The sequence below is a fragment of the Strigops habroptila genome, chromosome 2, assembly GCF_004027225.2.
Source record: "Strigops habroptila isolate Jane chromosome 2, bStrHab1.2.pri, whole genome shotgun sequence".
NCBI lineage: Eukaryota > Metazoa > Chordata > Aves > Psittaciformes > Psittacidae > Strigops > Strigops habroptila.
Window position 1 is genome coordinate 100921335 of NC_044278.2, and position 25738 is coordinate 100947072.

The 25738-nt window shown below is 37.5% G+C and overlaps 1 protein-coding gene across 12 annotated transcripts in view; it reads right to left on the reverse strand.

Moving 5' to 3' along the window:
* Nucleotides 1–25738, reverse strand: part of FRY (FRY microtubule binding protein) — a 232117-nt gene that overhangs the window by 126810 nt on the left and 79569 nt on the right. For 11 of the 12 annotated variants that reach the window (XM_030475571.1, XM_030475558.1, XM_030475572.1 and 8 more), the window contains one exon: nt 7001–7200. In XM_030475571.1, the coding sequence (XP_030331431.1) occupies nt 7001–7200 (200 nt within the window). Of the gene's footprint in view, nt 1–7000; nt 7201–11518; nt 11524–25738 lie in introns of those variants that run through there. The other variant, XM_030475574.1, reaches the window with a different exon arrangement.

Sequence of the window (25738 nt, forward strand, 5' to 3'; positions counted from 1 at the left end):
CCTGGGCTGTGGGCAGGGGTGGGTGAGACTCACAGGAGCCATTAAGGCTTACTAGTGTCCTCAGGGCCCTGACCATAGGTTACCCATTCAGAGTAATGTAAGCTAATTTAATCAAAGCTATAGGAAGCCCTTATCAGTTGATTTGAATAAATGTAGAGTTGTAATTGCCAGGCTGCTCCAGGCACATCGAGAGCTCTGTAAACAGGAACAACATTTCTCTTAAGCCTCACACAGCCAGGGGTAATAAACGACAACTACTGACCTGGGTAATGGTCAGCTATTTCGCAGCCACTGCTGCTTTAACATCAGGTAGCTGCTTACTGACATCAACTATGCATCTGTTTTCATACAACAGACCAAGAGATGAGGCAAGGTATATTTTTAATGTGAACTCAAGAAATTCTGATGACTGTCAGTAGTTTTTTTTAAACTTCCTTTATTTGGGGTTTTCTTGTATTTAACCCAAAAGCTGTTACTGTACCATAGCAGACATGTTCCCAGGTAACTTGATCTGGAGCCTTCTCCTCCTGGTTACTGGTACTAATCTGACAGCCTTTCAAGGAGGATGCCAGAGGGCCCTGCAAAACTAACGTCAGCCTTCACTGTTCTGCCACAAGTACGATGGCCATGAAAGCCATAACTTCCATGCATGCTACATGCCCAGCTCAGGAAACAAGACCTTATTGAGTGGATTTCCAAACTGGGAAAGTAGCTACGTGAAGTATTTAAGTTTTTCTCATATTTGTCATGCCACCAGATATGCAAGGTCAAATATGGCATAATTCAAGCTGTATGACGTGTAAACTGTACCATGCCAGACTCAGGCCAGCAAAGAGCACATAAATTTAAACTTAAAAACATGCAGCAATCCTGATGAAGTAGTACCTCATTGACTTCAAACATGACTCTGAAAGCATGCAAAGGATGAAGCTGTTGCAAAAATACAGGCAGATACCTCTTTAATTAATTGCTATTTATCCGGCAAGAAAGCTACCAAAGTATATATTATATTTTCTTTCTGTCCTTTGTGATGACAGGCCAGTTGTAATACTGGCCTGAGATGACTGTAGTATGACTTTCATTTTCTGGACAGTGGTAAAAAACAATATCCTTAAATGACACAAAAATGTGACTAGGGCATGTGGTAGGTTCTCTGCTATATTTGCAAGTATCATCCAACACGTGATACAGTGTGACAGCCTCGGTGACCTTGGATTGAATCTGTCTTCCGATGTTAAATCCTCTTAGTGATTTGAACCATCATATGCACCATTAACTATCCTCCAACTACATCTAAGCAGTAGTAAAACCCAGGGACAGTGAGCATCCTGGAGAGTTTTGCCATTGGAATGAGCCTCAAACAGCATTCTGCCCACACACCCAGCTACAGAAACCCTGCGATCACTGAGAAAGCTCCTGTTGGCACTGCCTGGCTCTGAAATGTGTGTTTTTATGGACCTGTATCTAGCTGCGAATGCCTATACCAATGGCTATGCAAAAAAATGTGTCCTTTTCCTTCCTGGTTGCTAAAATGGAATGAACTTTTTCCCTCAGTTGCATACGGATGCTGGGATCTGAGCACCCTGCAGCTTGCCTCCATCCTCCTGCACTCCGCACAATTACTTCTGAAATCCTACATTTGTCTCTTCCTCTCTTTTCCCAACTGTGCCATCCATATTCTTCCCTCAGCTCGTGGGTTTAAATTCTATGATACATCCCTCTGACAACACAGAAGATATCTCATCTGTGGCCACTGCTTCAGTCACACAAACCTTTCTAGGTCTTTCAGGAAGGTAACTGGCCTGAGTTCAGTATTAGCCACCTAGAAGGACTACCACTCCATACTGTTCAAATGCTTGGCTTCTGCTACATGACTCAGCCTGAGATATGTACTGAGATAATTAGAGGAGGATATTATTTCTGAGGCGATGAGTGGAAGGGGAAGTGAAAGCTCTTTATGTCATTTGAGTTGGTTTTGCTATATTTGATGGTCTCCATCTTCAGTATAGAAGCTTGATTTTTCCTGGTTTTTTTTCATCACATCCTTTGAGTACATGAGTAGAGATTGCTTATTTCATGGGTGATATTTATTTATATTATTTATCTCATTTAAATACTAAATAAAGAATACTGTAGAAATGAAGAGTTAAGATATGTCACATATGGAGTTATATTCTAAACTATGAGCTCCTTAGCGTTAGGATGGACTGTCCATGTGCTTTACAGAATTTTGGCTACCAAAACCACTAATGGACTCAAAGAATTACACTAAGGATGAGTAACATAATCCTTGAGTGACACAGAGGTGGATAGGGACAGATGACAATGGGAATCTGACATCTTTGTAGCATTTATAGAGGCAGGTCCTAGGGAGGATACTTTTTGTATGGGAAAAAACCAGCATTTTCAATATATACTTGCATGAAGTTACTCAAATAAAGTTGTCTTCTTTTCAGTTTATCTGGACATATACTGAGCAGATAGTTAGAACAGAACAAGGCAATTTGCCTTTCTTCTCTTCCATGAAATTACTTGTTCCTTATAGTAACTTGTCTGTGCACTGTGAATAAACAGGGGTCTGAAGCACCCAAGTATGACAAACTATTCAAAAGGACTTCAAAGGTAAAAAAATGTGTAATGCTAATGTGTCTCATTATAGATGACAAAAAAGGAGTCATTCCTCATGTGATGCAGCTGGAATTTTAGACCATGTAAACCAGAAAATTTTACATTACAGCTGTGGGATAAAACTGCTTGGTATTATTATAGCCTACATAAATCTTACTAGTTATCACAGCCCAACCCTCAGAAAACAAAAAACCTTCAACTTCCTTTTCTTTCAATTCTGTCCTTAACATATTTCTTCTCTTGCGTAAAGAAAGTGAAGTCTACATTAAAGCTAATCAGACAGCAGTGCTGCTATTCATGTTGGTTGGTCAGGCTTTGAAAAACCAAACTTATATTATTCTTGCCCTTTTCACCTAACCACCTGCTTCATTATTATCACCAACCCTGGTTTGAAATAGGTCTATATTTTAATGTCATTGAGCTTCTAATGACATTGAAGTAATAAATACACTACTATCAACCACATCACTGCTTTCAGGTTTTTTCCAAAGGTGATATAAAACCTACCTTATAAAAGGAGAAAGTTATAGGCAGAATACATGAATATGCTTATAGTCCTACTCCTGTAATACGTAAATTCTGTTCTTGAGTTCAGTATTCTATGATTCTACGATTCAGAGAGATCCTGAATTTAGACAAGCTCAGAAAAAGAAGATGCTTGCAGGAGAAAAGCATAATGAAAGTTTACCAACAGCTAAATTAACCATTAACCACTGTCAAAGCCTGTAGCACACCATGTTTTATCAATGTCTACAGCTGTGTGTAAGTACTGCTGAAAGCCGTATTTAAAGATCAGCCTGATCAGCATGCACAGGATGAATTATTACCCTAAGTGATAATCAACAGTCCAAAAAAGGAAAATATTTTCTGGGTTTTTTTCCTTACAGTGCTAAGGTACATAAACATACTTTATCATTTCAACTGGCAAATACATTTCCCTGGATTTCCCATTCTAGCTTCATTTTAAGGTCAGCACTGCTTGAAAAAAAGAAAAATCAGTGGTAATAAAATATCAAATTGTGTTCATAAGTGAAGCAATGCAGTGAAGATTTACAACATAAATTGATAAAAATTAAATGTGAATGCAATCAGCTGTGAAAAAACATCTTCAGGAAAAATTCTTAACATTCATTATAAAGGAGAACAATTATTTACAGAAACGAAGCAGGAAATTGAAGGTTATCAGGAAGAAATCATTTACATTTCATTTATGTGAATTTAATTTTATAAACTGGAAGATCCTTTTTAATTAATTCTGCCATCAAACACCTTTAATTTTGATCAATATAATTTCACAATCTAGGTACAGTAGTTTAATCAATAAAAATTAGCCACATAATTGTGAACTTGGTGTAATTATTGAAATGTTTATCATATTTCAGAGACACCAATAAGGTAAAAAAAACCCTCCCAAATTTTCAAATAAAATATTCTCCAAAGAAAGTGGAAAAAAAAAAAAATCACATCTGGAAACAAAGTTTTCCATTCTTACTTGTTAAAGACTTAGTAGTGGATAGTGGACATTAGATTCATGACTAGAACATATATTAACTGGGCAATGAACATTTTATGTTGATTGCTGCCAGATTCAGTAACCAGCATGTCAAATCACATTTGGTTGACAGCCAAGGCGGCAGGAGGAGTAGGTGACATTGCCCTCTGCTTTCTGTGCTGCTAGCATCTTGCTATCCCAGCCGAGATTTCACGGGGCTGCAGGAGGGCGTGGGTGCTCTACCCTTCACTGCTGCTTCAGAAAATAGTAAGTTTTTTGTGCGCTGCTAGCATCTGCAACTCATGGAAGGACACAAACCTGGTTTTCCACCATAGCTGTCGGAACTCTGTAATTTACAGTTGGGCTCTGTGTACATCACAAAAGAAAGAGATGGATATACCAAAAAGGCTTATGCAACCCAAAGAAATTGAGAGAAAAAATCATAAAAACAGCAGTAATGTTAATCAGAAAGAATAAGCAGGCAAAAGGTGTGCATGAAAAGGAATAGCCAGGTTAAAAATACATCAGTAAGTCTTTAAATTAATGTCGTAGTAACTTTAGAGTATGAATGTGAGCTAGACTATGTGATAAAAGAGAGGAAAAAGCCATTATATTATAAACAGATCATTTTAGCTTCTCTAAAAGATATCTTAAGTATTCATCACTCATTATAAAATTAAACTGTCATATCTTGTAACGAGTTAAAGAATTCAAACTAGAAACATCTCAGTGTTAGAGCGCTTTTCAAATTTCATTTTCTTTGAAGTATGTTTGAGTTTAATTAGAACAGAATCTTCAAAGAGCTCACCATTTGACTACCTATTGTGATAAAAGGTGTCTCTGCACCATCAATTTATAATCTTTGTCTCGCAAATCCCTGGGACTTCCTGGTCACAATTCTAGTCAGAGGGGTTGGAACTAGATGATCTTAAGGTCCTTTCCAACCCTTACTATTCTATGATTCTATGATTCTATGAATAGAAATGTGGGAACAAAGCTGCTAAACATCCAACAGCTGCCCCACAAAAAGGGTGGACTTAAATTCTTAGGCATTATTCCAGAATAATTTTTGCCATTTTCCCTTGTCATTTCTTTCATTACAACCTAATTATTTCAAGATTATCTTGACGGAATGTCTTCATAATTCTGCTTACACATTTGTCACAGTCACCCTCAAATAGCAGCATGCCATGACTTGTAAGTCCTATTAGTATTAGTAAGATGTATGTCACTGAATTACTGTCTCATGGTTAGACCGCTGTAAGAAATACGTTCTGAAAATGTTGAAAAGAAGAAGGTGTCATTCCAGTCTCTTGTCATATTTTTACATTCTAAGTTGAATTTACCAAATAAAATTTCACTAAACAATATCTGGAATAAGATAAGATCAACATTCAGATATTCATAGTTTCACAAAGTGACAAAAAAAATGTATCAACACACAGCAACTCAAAATTATCTTAACACAAGGTGAAATGGGAATAAATCAGGGTCACTAGTTCATATCTATGTCTGAAATACAACATGAAAATGCAGAGGCTAGGATTTAAGAGTAACAGAGGTGCTGCAAGGAAATTCCATTATCAGTACTGGTCTTTCTGTTGTTTCCCTGACCTTGCTAAGTAATTTTACAACACATTTTGTCTTAAAATTTTGAAGATGTTGAACATGCATCACATGATGACTGGATGGTAATAAATAACTGTTGGCATTGTTTTTTTTAAAGGACCTGTTTTATGACTGTTAGTTTATTCTACTTTTTGTTATTTGGAGGGGACTCATGAAAGAAGTAAAAAAATGGATTCTTGTCAAAATATTCCTTCCTGTTAGCTTTTTTTGTGTTATTTCCAAATTCTGTAAGATATTTCTGTCATCTTGCATCTACCTAATATTTCAGTGGAAAGTCTGGAAAAATTTTCCAAGCATCAAATGCTTCTGAATCTAAATCAAGACATAAAGCTAAACAGATGCCATCAGAATCAAGACAATCTTAATTTTACTGTTCAGAATATCCAGACCTGAAAATGGGGAACTTAACTAAGTATTCTATATTGTGCTTTATAACAGAAATGTTGTAAGTTTTTATTTAAAATTCCCTTACAGCTCAGAAATATGGGTTCCTGCTTATTTTTACCTTTTTATTTTTACCTTGTCAGAAATAAAACATAGGTTACAGAACTATTCTTTCGTATTCAAAATAACAAGAATGTATAGAAAACATAGTCTCAAGTTAAAATAGCAGACTCACAGAAGTGCAGTTACAGAAGACAATTTGCAACGGACGTACTTGTATGTTAAAATTGCCTAAAATATAAATAACGATGGGTCTGCCACTGACTGTGCAAGACCTTATAATGTAGCTCCTTTTTCAAATGGTGCATGCTTTCCAAGTCTGGAAAACAGATGCTACAGAACTTTGTTAGATTATGAAATCTACTACTGTCAGAACTAAAACAGGAAGCAGCAGTGCTATTAATTTTCATGTTTCAGCTGAAAACTGGTAATGTTCAGAAATACTGTTTTTATCACATTTCAGCATTTTCTAATCTGTTTTGACTGAAGTAACTGCTCTCCCAGCTGTGAAATCTATGTTGGCTGACATCTCTTTTGCTCTCAATCACATTAACACGTGTCCATATTGCAAACAGAAATAAAATAGTCATCCATTTTCGCGTCACCCCTTTAGCATATCTTGCACTCCTCTGTCCTCTCCCACAACCTTCTAATTGCCATAGTAGCGTATCTTACAGTTTGGGAAACACTATCAAACTCCAATGCAGATTACAAGCAAAATATCCTTCATTGCACGGCAAGCAGCCTGATTTAAAAATAAATTCAAAGCAAAGTACCTATATACTTAAGAGTTTTTTTTTTACTCACAAGAGGTTCTGCCATGATGATGCGAATCTTGCGTTCAGCCAGAGTAGTAAAGTTTACAAATAAGCTCTTGAGGACATATTCGCCTGGTTTACTGTCTGGGTCAACGTTAATAGGCAACATGGCTGGAGGTCCTTTTTCTCTCTGTGTACCAGAAACAGGTGGGACAGGCGGCTTAATATATCCGTTACCAACTGGAGAAGCTGAAATGTAGAAAAGGCACATTTACTTTTGGGTAATTCAACACATCTTAACTTTCCCAGAGCATCCCAATGGCCTACTATACTGTCAAAGCAAAACTGGAGACTAGTTGATAATCAAAGAAATACATAACACATAAATACCATTTCCTTGGTATAGTTATAGGTAAAAGCTAGACTGGAAGAAGAAATCGAAGATGAAATCCTATGTATCCAAATTAAGTAGTGTTTACTATGCAGTGCACACTGAATACTCTTTTTTTACATGGTAAGACTTGCTGACACCTAATTCTGAATCACATCTTCATTTCTTTTCCTTTGTCTTACAGGCCACATCTGCAGCTCAGTTGTCAAGTAACAACCTTATTCTTTATTGCTATTCACACTGACTTGTCTTTGCAAAAGTCAGGTGTCTGGTCTTTTGACTAAGCTGAGATGTAAAGGGCCTGATTTTCCTCTCATTTATAGCGACATCAATCAAGAATGACTCCTTTAAAAACAATGACATTTCACCAGTATAAATCTTACATGAAGAGTCAGACACAAAATGTTTTCCATGGCCATAAAGTGCTCATTCTGTATTAGTTTTCCTTAAAGTACCAAACCCTACTGTCCCATTTGGCACTTGTGCGTGGTGTACTGAGCCCACTTTTGGGCTCCCCCATACAAGAATGACAATCCTGTTCTGGAGCAAGGCCAATGGAGGATGATGAAGATGGTCAGAAGCTTGCATGCTTGCTTGAGTATAGGCTGAGAGTGCTGGACTGGTTCAACCTTAAGAAGAGAAGGCTAAGGGGAGATCTTACGGCAGCCTTCAGCTTCCTAATGGAGTATAGCAAAGATGGAGCCAGACTTTTCTTTGAGTACAGTGATGGGACAAGAGGCAACAGACACTAGTTGGAATGCAGGAAATTCCAATTCGATACATGGAAAAAAATCCCATTGTGAGCAAGTGATTAAACACTGGTATAGGTTTTCCACAGATATTCCACAGATATTCCATAGATATTCCACAGATTTCCACAGATATTCTACTCTCCAAGAGTAGAAATTCCACTCTTGGAGATACTCAGAACTTGACTGCACAAGGCCCTGAGAAACCTTCTCTAGTTCTCTAATCCTCCACAGGTCCCTTCCGACCTAAATTACCCTCTCACTCTGTGAATTACCCATAATCAGTATCAAGATTCTCTGTACTAGGCTTAGCTCTACTTAGTGTAATTCTGGGAAACTCAACTAAAAATAAACTTAAGTACTGTGAAACAAAACCTCATTAATTCAAATATTACCATTCTGTGCAAAAAATTTCCAAAAGAAAATCCTCAGGTTTAGCTCTTATTGGCAATAAAATTCACATCTGGCCTTCAGGCAGGTACCGGTAGCACTCTCTGTTGGCTTTGCCAAAGACTTTTAAAAGTAGCAAATTAAGTAACACTGCAAAGACCAGCCATTAATCACCCTGAATGCAATGTAAGTGTTGCAACACCCATAAGAACTGTTGGTGATTGGGACAGAGGTGCTTTAATGCAACACAAACCGTGGAAAATGTTGTGAACTAATACCTTTATAGCATTTCCCCATAGTATTGCAATCCAGAGTATTACTGAAAAATAAAAAAGATGCACAAAAGAGAACATGTTTTCCTTTAGAAAAATCAAAGTTTAGAAGTCCAATATATGATCATAATGCAAGATAGAAATTCTTTTGTTCACGTAGCTATTATTCTTCAAGTGTAACACATCAATGCTTTGAAAATAACTATCCTGGTTGACAAGGTATACCATCAGCATTTAGCACAGCAGCACCACTTCTTCCACTCCGATAAATGTTTTGTGCTAGACCTGTTTCCTGCAAAGTGTCACTTGATTTTTGAGGGCAAAAGCATAATCAAGAAGTCTCGTTGGCATTATGAGTCTTTGGATAAAACCGAGTCTACAGAACAGAACTACATTTCTACATTACTGTTTCTAAAAATATATTGTTGTTCTGAGTCAAAATCTACTTCAAAGTACCGAAAAAAGAGTGACCAGAGAAGAGTATAAGTGTCATCACCTAGGTTCTCCTAAAGTTTAAGCATGAAGACAGTGGGATGCAAAGGATCAGATGAAAATTTACATGAACTATCAAATATACTAGGTAATGGAAATTTCTCCACAAATAGCTTTAGGAAGGAGTCAGACAATACTTTTACAATCACTAATATATTTGCCAAATATGCTGTTTTGATTGGCTCACATCTATCCGTGAAATCAGTTCGATTGCCAAGTGCTGAGTTAGGGAAAACCTTTTTTTGTGAGCCATGAGCCCAATTTTCTTATGAATTTGTGTTCTTTGTGCAGCAAAAGCCCTGTCCTTTCCCCTGTCATCACCCCCAGCTCCCTCCATCGTTTCCTAGCTCCATTCCCAGTCCTGCACTCGGGGCTGGGCAGGCCGGCTGCCCGCCAGCCAGCCTCTGCCAAGCAAAGCACACCCGTGCTGGGCTGCCTGCCTCTCTGGCTAGTGCAGCCAGCCCACGCTCCCTCCTGAGGGAATCTGGAGCAACCTAATCAAATGCAAACTTGCCTTCTGTTCCTCTGGCAATTTCAGTTTAAACTGGCTACTAAGTTCACAATCTACTATGAAGGGACACGCAGGAGTGGAAGGAAGGAAGGCAGGGAGATCATGCATGCCTCACATCCTTACAGAATTATGTTTAAGAAACCCTAGTCAAACTACCTGGGAGCTGCCACACTCTACCTCAGTCATTGTAGCATTCAGCCAGGATTTCGAGACTGGAAATCTCAAAAACACAGTCATTGTTAGTAGGAAGCCTTTTAAGAACAATGCTGTTTGTTAGGTTTGTGATGTAGGCTCATATAATTTTCCTTTTTTTCCCAGACATCTAACTGAAAAATCACTTATGTGCACACTGTAATGGAGAAATGCAATTATTTGTGAGATTTCTCAGTGCACCCAATATTTTTATTCTCGTTCTTCTTTGAAATATCGAACTGTACAGCCTTTTCCTCAGATAAAGAAAAATAATATCCTTGGGGTTAATATCTCTCATTGCTATAGCAATTACAGCAGTTACAGAACTGACTGACATATGATATTGATGTAGTTTGAATTTTCAAAAGATCATTTTATAGCTGCTAACTCCAGTTAAGCATCTTCAGTGTGGAAGTTAATATTGCCAGCAGTGTGAGGGTTCTGAGTGGATCATGAGTTGGTCGTGAACTATTATACACAGGTTTGGCTTTCTAACGCATCTTCTCAGTTCCATTATCTCAAGCATTTGCATATGCTTGATATTTGCATTGCAAAAATCTGGCCCAGTGACTAGACTATCACTGACATCCATACTGATGATGTACGAGCTTTAACAGCATATAGTTCTTTTTCCTAGACTGAGAGCCCTACAAAGCTCATAAAACCCAGTTTGCCTGTGGGACATAAAACTGGAAATCACGGACTCAATATTTAAAAACCAGCTGCATTAATGTCATCCATGATTGGTCCCTCTATGTTGATACACTATAATGCGGGCCTTCAAAAGGATGTGTCCATTTCTGCCAGCTATGCCAGTGAAATTCTGTCCCATTAAATAAAGGGCATAATTTTGACGTGAGAAGTCACCACATACAGTTTGTATGGATTTATGCAGGAGATATCTGGGGAGGGTGGGGTGGCAGGAAGAAGTTATACTCAGTTCTAAATATTGATTTAATTGGCAAATTAAGTTTTTACTACCTGATTTCAAAATAATAATGTTCTACAAAGAGAAGCACCAGAATGGACCACTGCAACCTTTAGTGTGAACTCCTAACATATTGTAGGGTACCGGTCACCACACAAGTACTTCATTAAACTAAACCCTTCACGCAGGGTAAAGTAGCTCATTCCGAAGGAGAATGGTGACGCACATGCAGGAGACCATGGTAACCCTGATGCCTGAGGGCCCTGCAATAGCAGGGAATCTATAGGTCAGCTTTAGAAAGTTGTATAAATATTTAAAGCTCCTAGCCTAGGAAAATCTGTAAAAAGATTAACTATGCTGGAGCAACTATGAGATGTCTGCATCATTTTTAGGTGACATTCTGTCTGAGGGCTACTTTCCTCAAATAACCCATTTTCTTTTTTCCAATACATGTTCCCTACTTTCTTAATGTATCCACAATAAGCTGCATTTAAACAATACTCTTTTCCTACAGAATATTTTAATTTAGTTCAGGCTATAACCACAGGATTTTCTCAATGTATTTTTAAAAAATAAAAACCAAGAAGTAAATATGGAAGTAGTAATACAATATCACATATAGTTGTCAACACAACCATAAACTATTGCTACAGAAACGATTACCAAACTAAAATCACTGCCAAAGTTTTTCCTGTATTGATCCTTTCCCCAATCAGAGAAACAGTTGTTAAAAAGCACAGTAGTTTTAACACACAAACACTCACAGTCACTGAGCTGGTAATGGGGATGAGTACAAAATTCAGCTATCATAAGAGAGTCTCTGCTATGATTTACACTTCAGGTAATTTTCTTAAAGCTCTAAGATAAAGCAAAACAACAGAACAATCACAATGCACAAGCCAAGAGTCTATGCTATACTGGATACAACTTCATCCAAACACAATTACTGAATTTTCAGTATCCTTAAGCAGAAGAAATGGAGACTATTGGTTTTTAGTTAGCTGTGTCAAATATACACTTTAGCAAACATAAACAATCTAATAACACAAACCAAAACATGTATTTGCATTATTTTCATACCTACCGAGCCCCTTTATAAAGCCGATCACACTGGATTTTCTCCAACATGCTACTGTAATATCCATGAGCCTGTGAATACCTGAAATGTTCCACTCCTTCAGTTAGAAAAGTTAGAATCCTTTTCTAACTAAAATCAAAAAGGAAATTAGTTGCTTCATAATCCCGTTTCAAACTTCACTATAAATTTTTCAGCACTGAGGCAGACATTTCTTTCAGTTTTCAGGTTTTGTTTTTTAATAGACAAGTGCTGAAGACCTACAATGTGTGAGTTAGTGCAGGCCTCCGGATCAGATCAGCCTTTCCATAACCAAAGGGGCAATTTTTAGCTTCAGCATATGATGATGACCACTCACAGAGTGGCTGCATGTCTATATTTATCCACAAGTACATACTATGCTGACAGATTAGCGAAACTACTTCAGGCACGCCAAGAACATGAGACGGTATAATGGAGTTCGACATAAAAAACCCATGCATATCAAACACACATATTATACAATTCCAACTGAAAACAATAAGTATGGAAATGCAAAGCACAGAGACAGCATAGGATGGGTTTTCCTTTGCAATTAAGCTCTTTTGGCCAGCAGTACATACAGTTCAAATTCCTTGCGATAAAACCAACGCAGTATCTCTTCTTTTCCTATGCCAAGAGTCAGTGAGAAACCACATATCCTTCAGGATAATTATACAGTTGCTGAAATAAGTCTTAAGAAAATCTGCTTTGTTTTAAAACTGCAACTATAATATTAGAAAGAAAACACATTATTAAAAAAAGCCTGAAGAATTTAATTTACAGGGATATGATACATGTGCCAAGGTTACCAAAAGGTGGCTTTTTCGCCCTTAGAAGGAAAACATTCCAAATTAGTTTGAACTTGACAGACAAAGAGAAAAAATTCAAAGTAAACTTCTGCTGGAAGAAACGAACTAAAAGCCTAGCAGACCCGTTTTTATCTTGATGAAAGAAACTGTAAGATTCCCAAGGAAAATGTTATTCCAGCATATTAGTTAAGATGCAGTAGCAGCACTATTTTAATGTAAGCATTACTTTCACAGTTCATTTGCATGATTCAACAAAAAATAACCATAAAAGCATAAAGTTATCCAATAAAACATAATAGTAATGACATGCAATATATGTGATAGGAAATCTATTTAAAGTACAGGACCTTATGGTGAGCCATTAATGCTATTGATGTCTGATCTTTTTGTGTTTCTGATCCTTTCTTAGGAGGATTTACAGTCAAAAATGAAAGACCAGAAAGAATTCCGTGCACATCTGAGTCCCACATTCAGGCTATTTGGAAAGTAAATATGTAAGGCATGGTGGTACTGGTGCTGGCCTTACTCTTCACAAGGAATACTCTTCACAGGAATGAGTATTTGCCTACATGTTTTGTTTACTGCTTATTTTCCATTTTTTATTAAAAGAGTTAATAAACCAGGAAGTAAATATACCCTTTTTAAGATACTTCTCCCCTCTTCTCAATGGCATGCTTACCTAAATAAAATTTAAAATAAATGTAAGAAAAAATATAATTAAATATAATATATATAATAATTATATAAATATAATTAAAATAAATGTAAGAAAAACTGATTGTATGGCTTATAGCAATTTCTAAGCTCCATATAAAACTTGCTGTATTAATCTGCCAAAAGCAACAGCACTGCAGACATAGATTACCTTCTCTAGTGCTGGAAACCATTTACACCTCTAACTGTACTGAGGTTGGCATGCATTCTCCTAAGGATGGAGAGATCTGTAATAACCCTTTGGATATGTACGTCCCAGGCAGAGAGTATCAACTGTGGAGCTTTGATAATATACTTAACTAAACGTACTGCTGCAAGGCTTCCTCTATTTTGATAAGGCTCATTAGCAGGTGAGGGAATTATTTGTAGTGAAAAATTCACTCGCTGACTGCAGCATGTAGACACAGATTGTAGATACAGGCACATACATAGAGTAAGAACACAAGAGAGAGTCTATATAGCAAAAGGCTCCTCTCCTAGCAGAACAAAGTTGTCTGCAAACCTACACGTATCAGAAATCTCTGAAGACTCTCTCTAAAACTGTTGCTCAAGCAACTACTGGGAGAAGACACTAGGTCATTCTGTGCAGCTGTCTTGACACAAGAACTTGACATAAAATTCTCCCAACTGATCCTGTCTTTCAAAAGCCTATTTAATCCAAATACAGGATTCTTCAAGAAGAGTAACTTTGGTCTACCAATTAGGTAGATCGTCTGCAATGCCACAAAGATAAAATGCAGTAATTCTGTGCAAAACCAAAGTCTGGGCATAGCATGTAAATCCCTATACCAAAGGAAGTACTACCTACTCTCGGAGATCAAATGGAAGAGGCCATGAGGTCAGCAGGGAAAAGTATAAAAGAACTTCAAGATTCTGAAGAAAAATGGCTCATTCTGAACATGAGGGAATAACAGATTTCAGAGAATTTCCAAAAAAAGGTGATGAGAGATGACCTAAGGTCTTCCAAATGGAAATCTTCAAACTACTTGATTATGCAGAAACTGTAAGGGAGAAAATATATAAACTTTTATAAATTTCAATTTATATTATATTCATAAGATATAATATTCATAATATATAATACTTATATATAAATTTATTTTAAATTTATAAATTTCAGATTCCTCCATTTCTTTAAAGAGACATGCCTCAGGAGAGTCATTTGTGTAAAAGGCCATAGGGAAGAGAAAGGAAGGGGATATCTTCAGTGATAAAGGCATTCCAGGACTTGGTCACAGATTTAACTGAGAGAAGACCAATATTTTAAATTATTTCTGTCTGAAGACTTAGTGAAAAAATGCTGTTGCCAGGCTTGGATATACTTATTCCACTGTTATCAGAATACTTGAACTACAGAAGAAAGTTCCAATCCCTGCAGACTTGGTTGGGCAATCCTTCAAAATTTCTATTCCTTTTACCACAGCAAGAGACTGTAAATTCTGTGTGAACTCAAGGAACAGAATGGAGCCTCAGAACAAGTCCCATATACGATAACTTCTTAACAATCAGATCCAGTCCTCTGCAGGCTAGAAACAAAATGCAGCATCCATGAAAGTAAGTATATGGCCATTCAGTAGGTCTGATAGATGCTAAAATACCACTTGCACTGCAATTCTGTGCAAGAGAGAGGTAATTGATATGAGACCTCATAGAGGAAAGCCATAGGTAGAACACATTGTCTCCTCTTGCAAGAGACCTCATCTCCATATGCAGGGGGATTCAAGAATGATGACTGCTAAAACAAACAAACCAACAGGAAATCCTGTCATATAAGTCCATCCACTTTCTAAAGTCCTTTTCACTGACTTACCAATGCTCCTAGTAACTATGATCCCTTAAGACGCAGACTTTCCCTCTCTCTTCTAAGTTGCAGGGCAGAGGTTGAGCAGCTTAACAACATTCGCTACGTTCTTATCTCAGGTCCTTGCAAGACATCTGAGTGAGGCAGAAAACCAATTCTTCTTCCTGTCCATTTTCTTTCCTCGCCATTTATTTTTCTGCTTCTTTTGCTCTAGACCATTACTTTCTTGTTTACCTATACCACTATTCAAAAGATATGTGGGAATCTAAAAGTGTAACAAAGACTTTTAGCTGTGCTGATTTTAGAATTTACTTGGTTTACTATGAGATTAAAGTCTGAAAAAAAGCTAAATAACACAGTGAATCTTGTGGACAATCTCAAAACAATTGTCAACTGCCATTTAAGTGGCCCGTTTGGGGGTGACTTCTCACTAAAGCGAGTGCTTCTGAAATGATCCAAATCAAACAAAAATACTTCTCAGTTTCTGTTTTTTATATGGTAATGATATGCTGCCTCTTTGAAGGCTGACTTGAGATTAACGATATATTTTCAAAATCTCGGTATCTTTCCTATATAACTTCAAAAGTTTTGTTATCTTTTTAAGTTATTCCAAAAGTAAAAAACTCCAAATAAAGGTGGAAAGATATTCAGATCATCATTTTCAGATGAGTAGATTAAATTTTTTTTTTTTAAATTACAACATTGAAAAGGTTTATTTCTGAAACAGAATTTCTGTGGGCTCAAATAGCATACTTACTTAAAAAGTATTTTATTTTAAGTAAAGATATTCATACTCTTTTACACTTTTTTATGTACTAAGGAAAAAGCTACCCTGCACTTTGGTTTCATTCGATCAGAAAATAGCTTCCTATAAGATTTTTAGACAGATGTTTTCTTGGGTTTGCTTTCCTTCTCGGAGACAGGGAGATGAAGATATTCCTGTCATTTTGTGGTTGATGGGTGTTAGCAAAAGAATTATTTTTAGGGAACTTGGAAAAGTGCCGAGGAAGCACAAGGCTAAAAGGGTCCCAAAAGAGAAGTAATAGTTACTTCCAAAAGAGGGACCAGCAAACAGAGAGGATGTGACCCACATCTTCCTTCCCTACTATGCTGGTTTTGGCTGAGTAGAGTTAATTTTCTTCATAGTAGCTGGTATGGGGCTGTGTTTTGGATCTGTGCTGAAAACAGTGCTGATAATTCAGGGATGTTTTAGTTACCACTGAGCAGTGCTTACACAGAGCCAAAGCCTTTTCTGCTCCTCACATCACCCCACCAGTGAGCAGGCTGGGGGTGCACAAGAAGTTGGGACACATCCAGGACAGGTGACCCCAACTGACCAAAGGTGTCATGCTCAGCATGTAAAGCTGGGGAAGAAGAAGGAAGCGGGGGGCATTTGAAATGCCAGTTGTCTTCCCAAGCAACCATTACGTATGATGGAGCCCTGCTGTCCTGGGATGGCTGAACACCTGCTTGGTGATGAGAAGCGGTGAATTAATTCCTTGGTTTGCTTTGCTTCTGTACAGTTTTTGCTTTACTTATTAAGCTGTCTTTATCCCAACCCACGAGTTTGCTAACTTTTAGGCTACCAATTCTCTTCCCCATCTCCACTGGGGAAGAGTTTGGGGGGAGTGAGGGACTGGCTGAGTGAGGCTTAGTTGCTGGCTGGGGTTAAACCATGACACCTACACATCTTCTCTTAGAGAGAGTATACGTTTCCTTTTCTCCCTAAATGTTTTACAATAAGACTGCCAGAGTCCAGATGGAATAAAAAAAAAATTATTAAACTATTTTTTAGTATAGAAAGACATTAAAATCTTGCATCTGTGTCCTCTTCCAATTTCAATAGCTACTTCAGAATTTAAAACTGGAAACCTCCCTGAATTTTTGTTGTCTGTCCACACTTGCCCTTCCAAACCAGTGACAAATGTTAGTTCATGCTGTTAGAACTCACATGTTTCACTGGAATGAAAACTGCAAATCATTTATGGATGACATGACTTCTGTGCAATGTACACATCCGAATGAAGACCTGAGCATGCTGTAATGCACTTGTGCAAAGATAAGAAGTATTTTATTACTGATGCACAAAAAGAAACAGACTGTAGCTCATTTCCCTCTGAAATTGTATAGTCAGAACAGTCCTACTGACCTAATGCTGTTCAATGTCTAAGCATTGATTTCCTAAAGAGTTTTGCTTATTTCATGCCATAATAAATATGATGTGATGTGGCCTCAAGCTGGGCCAAGGAAGGTTTAGACTGGATATTAGGAAACATTTCTTCACCGAGAGAGTGACCAGGTATTGGAACAGGCTGCCCACAGAAATGGTGGAATCTTTCGAACACTTTCCCTGGAAGTGTTCAAAAATTATGTAGACGAGGCCTTAGTGACATGGTTTAGTGGTGGACTTGGGAGTCCTAGGGTAACAGTTGGACTTGATCTTAAAAGTCTTTTCGAACCTAGCTGATTCTATGATTCAAAGTGTAGCACTATATTGAAGAAAAATCTTTAAAACTGTAGTTGCTTCCTTGACCTCATCTTATGATGCACCTGATCTACGCGATGGCTGCCTTTTAGAGGAAGGTTCAAAATTAGACATCTACAGGCCAAATATCAAATATAATGTAGCCATCTATATCTGACATTCCTAGGTGATTCATCATACCCTTCTTAGATTCTTATCTTAAGACAGAATAAATCACTTTCTAGAGGTACATATCACTTGTCAGAGATTACTGAAGGAGAACTGACAACAAAGATATGCATCCAAGGTTGTAAGAGATGACTTTCTTAAGTCTGTAGACACTTGAAGAGCATTTTGTAGAGATTGAACTGCATTGTGGTGCATTTCAGCTGCTGCTGGCTAGGATTCATACCCTTGCTTGTGTGGGTGGAAAATGGAACAATACCAGGAGCAAACCAAGCCGCAAGCTGGCACTGTGAACCGGCAAGTTAAACCTTCACAGATCAAGAAGACTTACAAAATTTTACGAATCTTTCTGTGATAAAACCACAGAAGAGATTTCTGTGAATAAAGACTAACATGAGGATAAGTCGGACATTCATTCATGTTTCCCTCTACATTGAAGTATAGAAAGTAACATCTATACAAAGAAAAATGAGAAAAATTTTTGCAGCTAAAAGATCTGCATTAATAATTATGGTTATCAATCCCCTACTCTATGTCTGATTGAATCATGATTCTTATTATTTATTACTGGCTGCAGCAGCACACTCACAACATTGTCTTTTATATTCAATTAAACACTTTTTGTGTTTATATCTTTTATATTCAATTAAACACTATTTGGCCTCTTTGCTTAAAGACAACCCAACACACACTGTGTCACCTTTCATTAGCCACCAACCATTATGAGGCTGTAGTATCTAATAACCCTTTATTAACATTACATTAACAACTTCTTCTTTGAAAGTGGAATTCACTTGTTTCTTAGCCACAAACCTAAATGCAAATGTAAATATTTGCAGCTTTGCTAGACTCAGACTGCAGGACATAAATATTTCTCATAGTGACTCTGAACCAGCAGGGACAAGGCAATGAGTTCTGCTATCCACATGAGCTCAGTGAAGGTTTTTGAAAGTTTAGCTTGAGTACAGCCGCCGATTGAAAAATTTTCACTTGAGCATATGAGTGAAGCCTACGGAATTTAGCTGCCGTTCAAGGGACCTTCTGCATGACCAGACAGTTGCCAATACCAAACACAGCATGGACAGGACATTGCTCTCATGCTGATCAGTGGGCCATGACAAAAAACTACTTCCATATGTTGAAATGTCTAAATGTTTTGGAATAAGTGACTGCCAGAAATATGTTATTAAATTTGGAGAGGAACATGTACCTATAGAGTTAGAACTCTGCATAATTTAGTTATAAAATAAAGAAAGAATCCTAAGGTTAACATTGGATTTTCCAAACAAACAGTTTAAACATGGAGAAAACAAAATAATATCTTAGAAAAACTGGAGAGCCTAATTACATCTGAAAATAATAAAAGTATTTCTTTTATCAGATATTCAAAGGAAAATTCAGTATTCCTGACAAAACCAGTATTGTATCAGGTTAAAGTGATCTTATCTTAAAGTGTCAGCAAGGACAATCCAGGCAACCACAACACAGCTGGCTTGATATTCATCCAGGAATGGCTGCATTTGATTAATAAAGAACCAAAGTATAATTGGTGTAACGCCATAAGCATAGGTTTATAGAAAGTAGATTTTATTAAACTAACTGTATCTTTTTAAGAGATTATAAATTTGGTTAACGAGGTTAAATGTGTAGTCTTATATTTCTGTTTGGCAGTTGGATTGGTATCTTACCAAACTGTAAAATGAGAACCTAAAAAACAATGTTCACAACAAAAATAGATTAAAAGCTAGTTAACAGATACTTCTTAGCATGGGTTAAGGGTGAGTCATCCTCTAATGAATGTATTTCTAGTGGAGGTACAGAGACCAGTTCTTGGTCCTGTACGATTTACCCTCACTATTAATGACATAAAATAAAAATATTTCTATAAGGTTTACAGGCAAAACATAAATTAAGAGTAGTAGACAGAAAAAAAAAAAGTAAAAAGGTCCTTCTACTTTGAACAGCATTTTGAAAACTAAATGAAAGCAAAGAATATGTTAGATATTAATTCTAACCTACGGAGAAGTGCATAGCCAGAGTCAAAGAACACTCACCACACAAACAGAATAATGCTTTCTATTCCTGGGAAGCACTGGTGATGAAAAAAGGCCTGAGAACAGGATGACTAATATATTGAAAACAGGCTGCTATTCTTGTGACCTGAAGAGCTATGGAGAGCCTTTTCAAGCAGGATAAACAAAAGCAAAAGCAGGAAAGCTCTACTGCATCACTGCCAGTGTCTCTGCAACCCCTGCTGGATGCTCAGTCCTGTTCTGGTGTCTGCAACTTGAGAAAGATGCTGATGAACTAGAGGACATTCAGAAAAAGCAACTACATAATGACTGGAAAATTTGCCTTAAAACTTAGTTTAGTTTGACCATGAGAAAGTTACACAGTCTTTTAATCATATCCTCTAATGACAGGAATTTGCACCTATTGCACCTACAACCCTATTTGCGAAATGTATTTACATGGAGCCACCCAACCCAAATTGTCTTTTATGACAACACAAGCATTCAGGCACTTCCAAGGTGTGGTTCATTACCTCCTACTAAACATGTCTACAGCAGCTCATCTGAACTGTACCCTAAAGTGCGTATTTGTCTCCACTGGCTATCAGGAAAGCCAGGCATGACTATGTCAGGTGTCATACAAACACCTGACAGTTAGGAGAGATGAATTCCATGCCTGCTAAATATGAATATGAGGAACAGAAATTTGCTAACAGACATCTCTTCATTCAGAAACATCCAGTGTCTGGAATTTTTAACTAGACAAATGCATTAAAGAAGGTAAACACAAAAGGAAGGAAATTAACTACCAGAATGCTATTCAGGCTGGTGCTGATTCTTCCATTAGTGGTAAGGTTAAATTAAGATTTTTTAAGACATGCTTTGGTTCAAACAGAAATTAATTCAGAGAAGGCATAAAGCCTGCGCTATGAGGAGAACAGATTGGATGACACAATGTTTTTTCTGGTTGTATAATTTATGACTTGCTGAATACATTAGTAGAAAACATTGCTGAGAACAATCTTTCATTGGTAAAGTGCAGTACAGACATTCTAAGAAGGATTCTTCCATTTCTAATCTTGATAGTGTCAAGCAGCAGAAGACTGAATGCCTATCAGTACTTGATTTCTCTTTGTACACTCAGGTACAAATATAACTTGTGTGATCAGAGTATCTTTGTAATTTATGTAATAATTCCCTGCCATGATGGTTTGCTCATCAAATATGCTTTGCCAAAACAGAAGCTGATTTTAAAGGTTGTTTTGTAGAATACACTTCGGGAGGTCATGGAAGTAGAGGCAGCTTATTGGGATGATTCAATTTTCGAGGAATATTTTAAAGAAAAAGTACATTGCCAGAATAATTTATAAATATGCCTTATAAAGTAGAAGTGCTAACCATACAAACCAGTGTTTTGCCTTAAGAGAATGCCTGCGTAGAAAAGTGAAGCTCTCTGGAGGTGCAGTGATATGCTCCATGGAAGCCATGTTCCACTGTCTGAGGAGCACATAAGAACCATGGCTGAAATGCTATTACTGGAAGTATGTTCACATGCATGTGAAGGTGAACTGTCCTGAGAATCTGGAAAAGGCTAAAACCACACCTTAGTGCATGTTACAGATCCCCAACAAATGCCTGATCACCTGCTAAAGAATAAAGCTGAATCAATACAAACACTCAAGGCCTGTTCCTTCTACAGCAGCACAATCTGAACTAAAATTCAGTTTCACACTTGGGTGTGTAAGAAAGGTTGTGGCAATGTTTTATGCATTACAGAATTATGTATTCCAACTATTAGACATAATTGCCTTCATTCTTCTCTTGTGGCATCTGAGAAGTTCACCAAATCCAATAATTGTCCTGCCTCTGTCCCAAAGGGAACTTTATAACACAAAGTTGAGGCTCCAAGGGGGCAGGGGAGCTCAGAATTAAAACATATGTTTCTAGCAGTAAGCAAATAGGCCAGAATTGTTCTGTTAAAATTCCCTGATTCTCACTGCAGAAAGAAATTAAAACAGAACTATACTGACCTAAAAAATGTATAAATGATTTTGTAAATATATATGGAATCAAAAATGTAATTCAAAGAAAAGAGGGTAGGCAATGTTTGGCCACGCTGTTCCATAAACTGTGATCTTACCATAAATTGTATTAGTTACAAGCATCAGCTGTTGTTATGGGACATCACATCAAACACAATGACAAGCTATATTAGCATAATAGGTTATTATTCCCAGGTCCATGTGATCAGGACTCCATGGCAACTCAATGATAATGAATGGCTTTTTCAGTAGGGAAGAATGTACAAAACTGTATGAAGCACAAACTTCAAGTACTTTAAATGGTACATAGGACTGTTAATAAATTAAGAATTTAAACACCAGCATTGACATTTCTTTTCAGGTATACACAGAAAGAGGCACTGAAATTTACAGTCAGTTCTCAACCGACCATTGCCATTGTGGGGACTCGGCATTTCCAAGACGCTTTCACTCTGGGATTACAGTTAATCAGATTATTTCAAAGACCCTAGGTCTTTGAAATAGTATATGTTAAATATAGCTCTCAGATATACTAGGCACTTAACCAAAACCACAGGGATGGATGCTCTCTCCTGCAGCTAGACCCAGGGTAACTGTCTCCTACCCTCTCTTTAGGTGGAAACACAGTGAAAACTTGAGGACTCGGCACTTTGTGCATGGGCCCACTTCAGTAGATTTTACCTGCTGGGCAGATGAGCATTTGAGCATCAGATTTGACACATGACAGACAACAAAACATAGCTCAAGAAGTGGAAGGACTAAAGAGAAATGTCACTCTTGAAAGAAACACGATTACCTGGTTCATGTGTTTAGGCAGATCTCAGGCATGCCTGTGAGCTGCACACCCTGGCTCACAACGTTTGACTTAAGTACAAAAGCCCGTATGCCCCTGGCCATCTTAGCTACTCAGTAAGCACAAGCTCTTCTGAGTTACTTTGCCCTGATTGACAGGAAAGCACAGACAGAACCAACCAAATGAGGTATTCTGTGACAGCTGTCCAACTCTACCATAAATGCAACATACTTCATTAATTAGTTTAAAATATATCCTTAAAGATAAAGCTGGATAAGAAACCTAACATGCTGAAACCTATAGGGTAATATTGTATTATTTCAGAAAAGATGATGCCATAGAAGTGAGTTACAATAGATGAAATTACAAACATCAGGCGTAAGGAGTGATGAAAATTGTATTGTGTTGTTTTTTAAAAAAATTACCTTGTATTTTGATTTTCTGATACTGTAAAAAGATAATTTTCCTTTCCTGAAAAAAGTATAGCTTAAAACTTTATGTGGAATATCCTAATAGAGTAATTTTAAAATACAGTTTGCGGGTTTTTCAAAAACACACATGAAATCAGCCTAACTCCAATCCCACTTATGTAAACAGTTAAACACTCTCATGTCTTCAGTGAGAAGGCCTCAAGACAATCCTCAGCCTTCTGAAGATGCTGCTTAATATATCTTACTTAAATTATCAACGCAGATATTTATCTGAATTTCATGACACTATGCCAGTTCCTGTACAGTTTATGGAAAACCATAGCTATAATTTGAACCCGCAAGGGATATGATGTGTATGATTCAAAACAGAAAAAAAAAAGAGACTGAAAAAGATTGCTATTGATCACACTGAACATTTGTGTCATAAGAAGTTTAATGACTGAAGATAATTTTCAGTATAATGTATAGATTCTAATCTTCCAGACAAACATTTCAAACTCTAATTATATAAAGTAGGTAAACATGTCCAAATAATAATTGTGAACTGTATCAACTTGAAATGTCAATTCTGGATTTAAATTATAAAAAAATGAAAACTTTATAACAAAAAGTCATGCCCTGAGGATGTTGTCATAATATAAATGTAATCTTTAAAATGTATGACATCCCAGTTGGGCAGGCTTAGAAGAATTTACCAATAAGGTTGAAATTTGGTATGCAAGTATTTGGGATATGTGCTTGCTGTGCAAGAAGATCTGACTAATATTATACATCCTTTTGTTCATAATTGAGAAAAATGCTTGATTAAAATCAGTGGCAGCAACTTTGCAGAAACTATCTCATTACTTTGCAGGAATAGATTTCTTTTTGTAACAAGAAAATGACTGCATAAAGTAATAATAGGCTTCATGGTGAACTAGAAAGAACGGTATTAATATTAGGCAGACAGCCATTCTAAGTACCTATTAATATCATAAGCACATGATAAATTTAAACAGGTCATGAACTTGCCAGTAGGGTGATGCTTCCATTTTACTTCTTGAAGGACTACTGCTTGTCCTCAAATAAATGAAAAGTCCCTTGTTCTAACTACTACTCTCAGAGCTCTCTGGGATTTCCACTTTGGGAAAAACAATGCTGGGAACTGGCCAAGGTGCAGCTATGCATGTGCATGGACCTTCTCTCACTGCAGCTGCAGAACAGTCAAGCCTATGCTTCTCCTTCCAGTGAAGAGCTGGCCCTTACGCTACAGTTTCAAAATGTAGCCTATCCTGTTTTTCATGTTTCGAAAATAAATTCTATCTTGGAAGATATTTACAGATTCCCACAGCAGGTACATTTTCAGATTTTTACTCTAAATAACCCCTTATTTCTTCCCTCCTCCCCCCTCCCCTTTTCTTTTGCTGATACTTATCTACTTTAATGTAAGGATGATCACAAATGTCATCAACTTGCTATTTACCTCCTTCCAAATCCCTAATGAGTACATAAAATAAAATAAAGCCTAGAGTCCATCCCTGCAGTGCCTAGCTGCTTAGCTCAGTCTAATGCGACAACAAACCTTCAGAAAGGATATTTTCTTTAAAGTGCCTCATGTAAGTTTTTAATAAATTGCTCATAAAGCTATTATGCTTAAAAGTATGCTGAGTGACACTCAAGTATTCACTAATACCCAAATACACAGTCTGTTTCTTCATTCAGCTGAGACCTCTGCCAAAAGCCCCGAGATCTGTTTGACATACTCCCTTGGGAGATGCTGGGACAGACTTGCTTTTATTATTGACTTATATACTACCTGCTGTGTTGGAGGAGAAATGCATGAGGAAGTTATCTGCTACTGCATTACAAGAAATAATAAAACGAATAATAATTTGGTAAGAGTATGTCTTTGTATATCTGTGTGCTTTCCATCGTGTCCTGCATTACCCCATTGGACTCAGGCTTTTAGAAGCAAGGTAATACAGTGGACGTATGATTCATCTGATGCCACATGAACCATTGACCCAGTTATCCTAACACGCAAGTCACTTGTCACTCACTCCTCTCCTCACCTGGACACATTTCTGTCACCTAACCCAGGCACTAAAGCAAAGGAAGGCATACACTTTGCTGGAGGTATCTGGTATAAAACAAGGATGTAGAGTGGAAATCAGGACTCCTGCACTGCATTCCATGCTTGAGAGGGGATTTCTCTGTCTCTCACCTCCCCCATCTCCCCATCTGCTCTACTTTACTCCATCTCTGCAATCTGGTGTCTCCTCATGGCTGTGTTCTCCCCACTTCAGACTCCCCATTCCAGACCCAGACTCCCATGCACTGTTCCCCTTGCCTCCCAACAATTGCTCATCTCATCCTTCCAGCCACCTCAGCCCTGTCGCGTCCCTCCTCCCATCCCTCCCCCTTCATCCATCCCTTTCCAGATGCCTTTGGCCCCATCTCAGGAAAAATTGCTGGCAACAGAAAAGAGGGTGTTTACATAAAGGAGTAGGCGCAGCAATACACGCACATCATCAT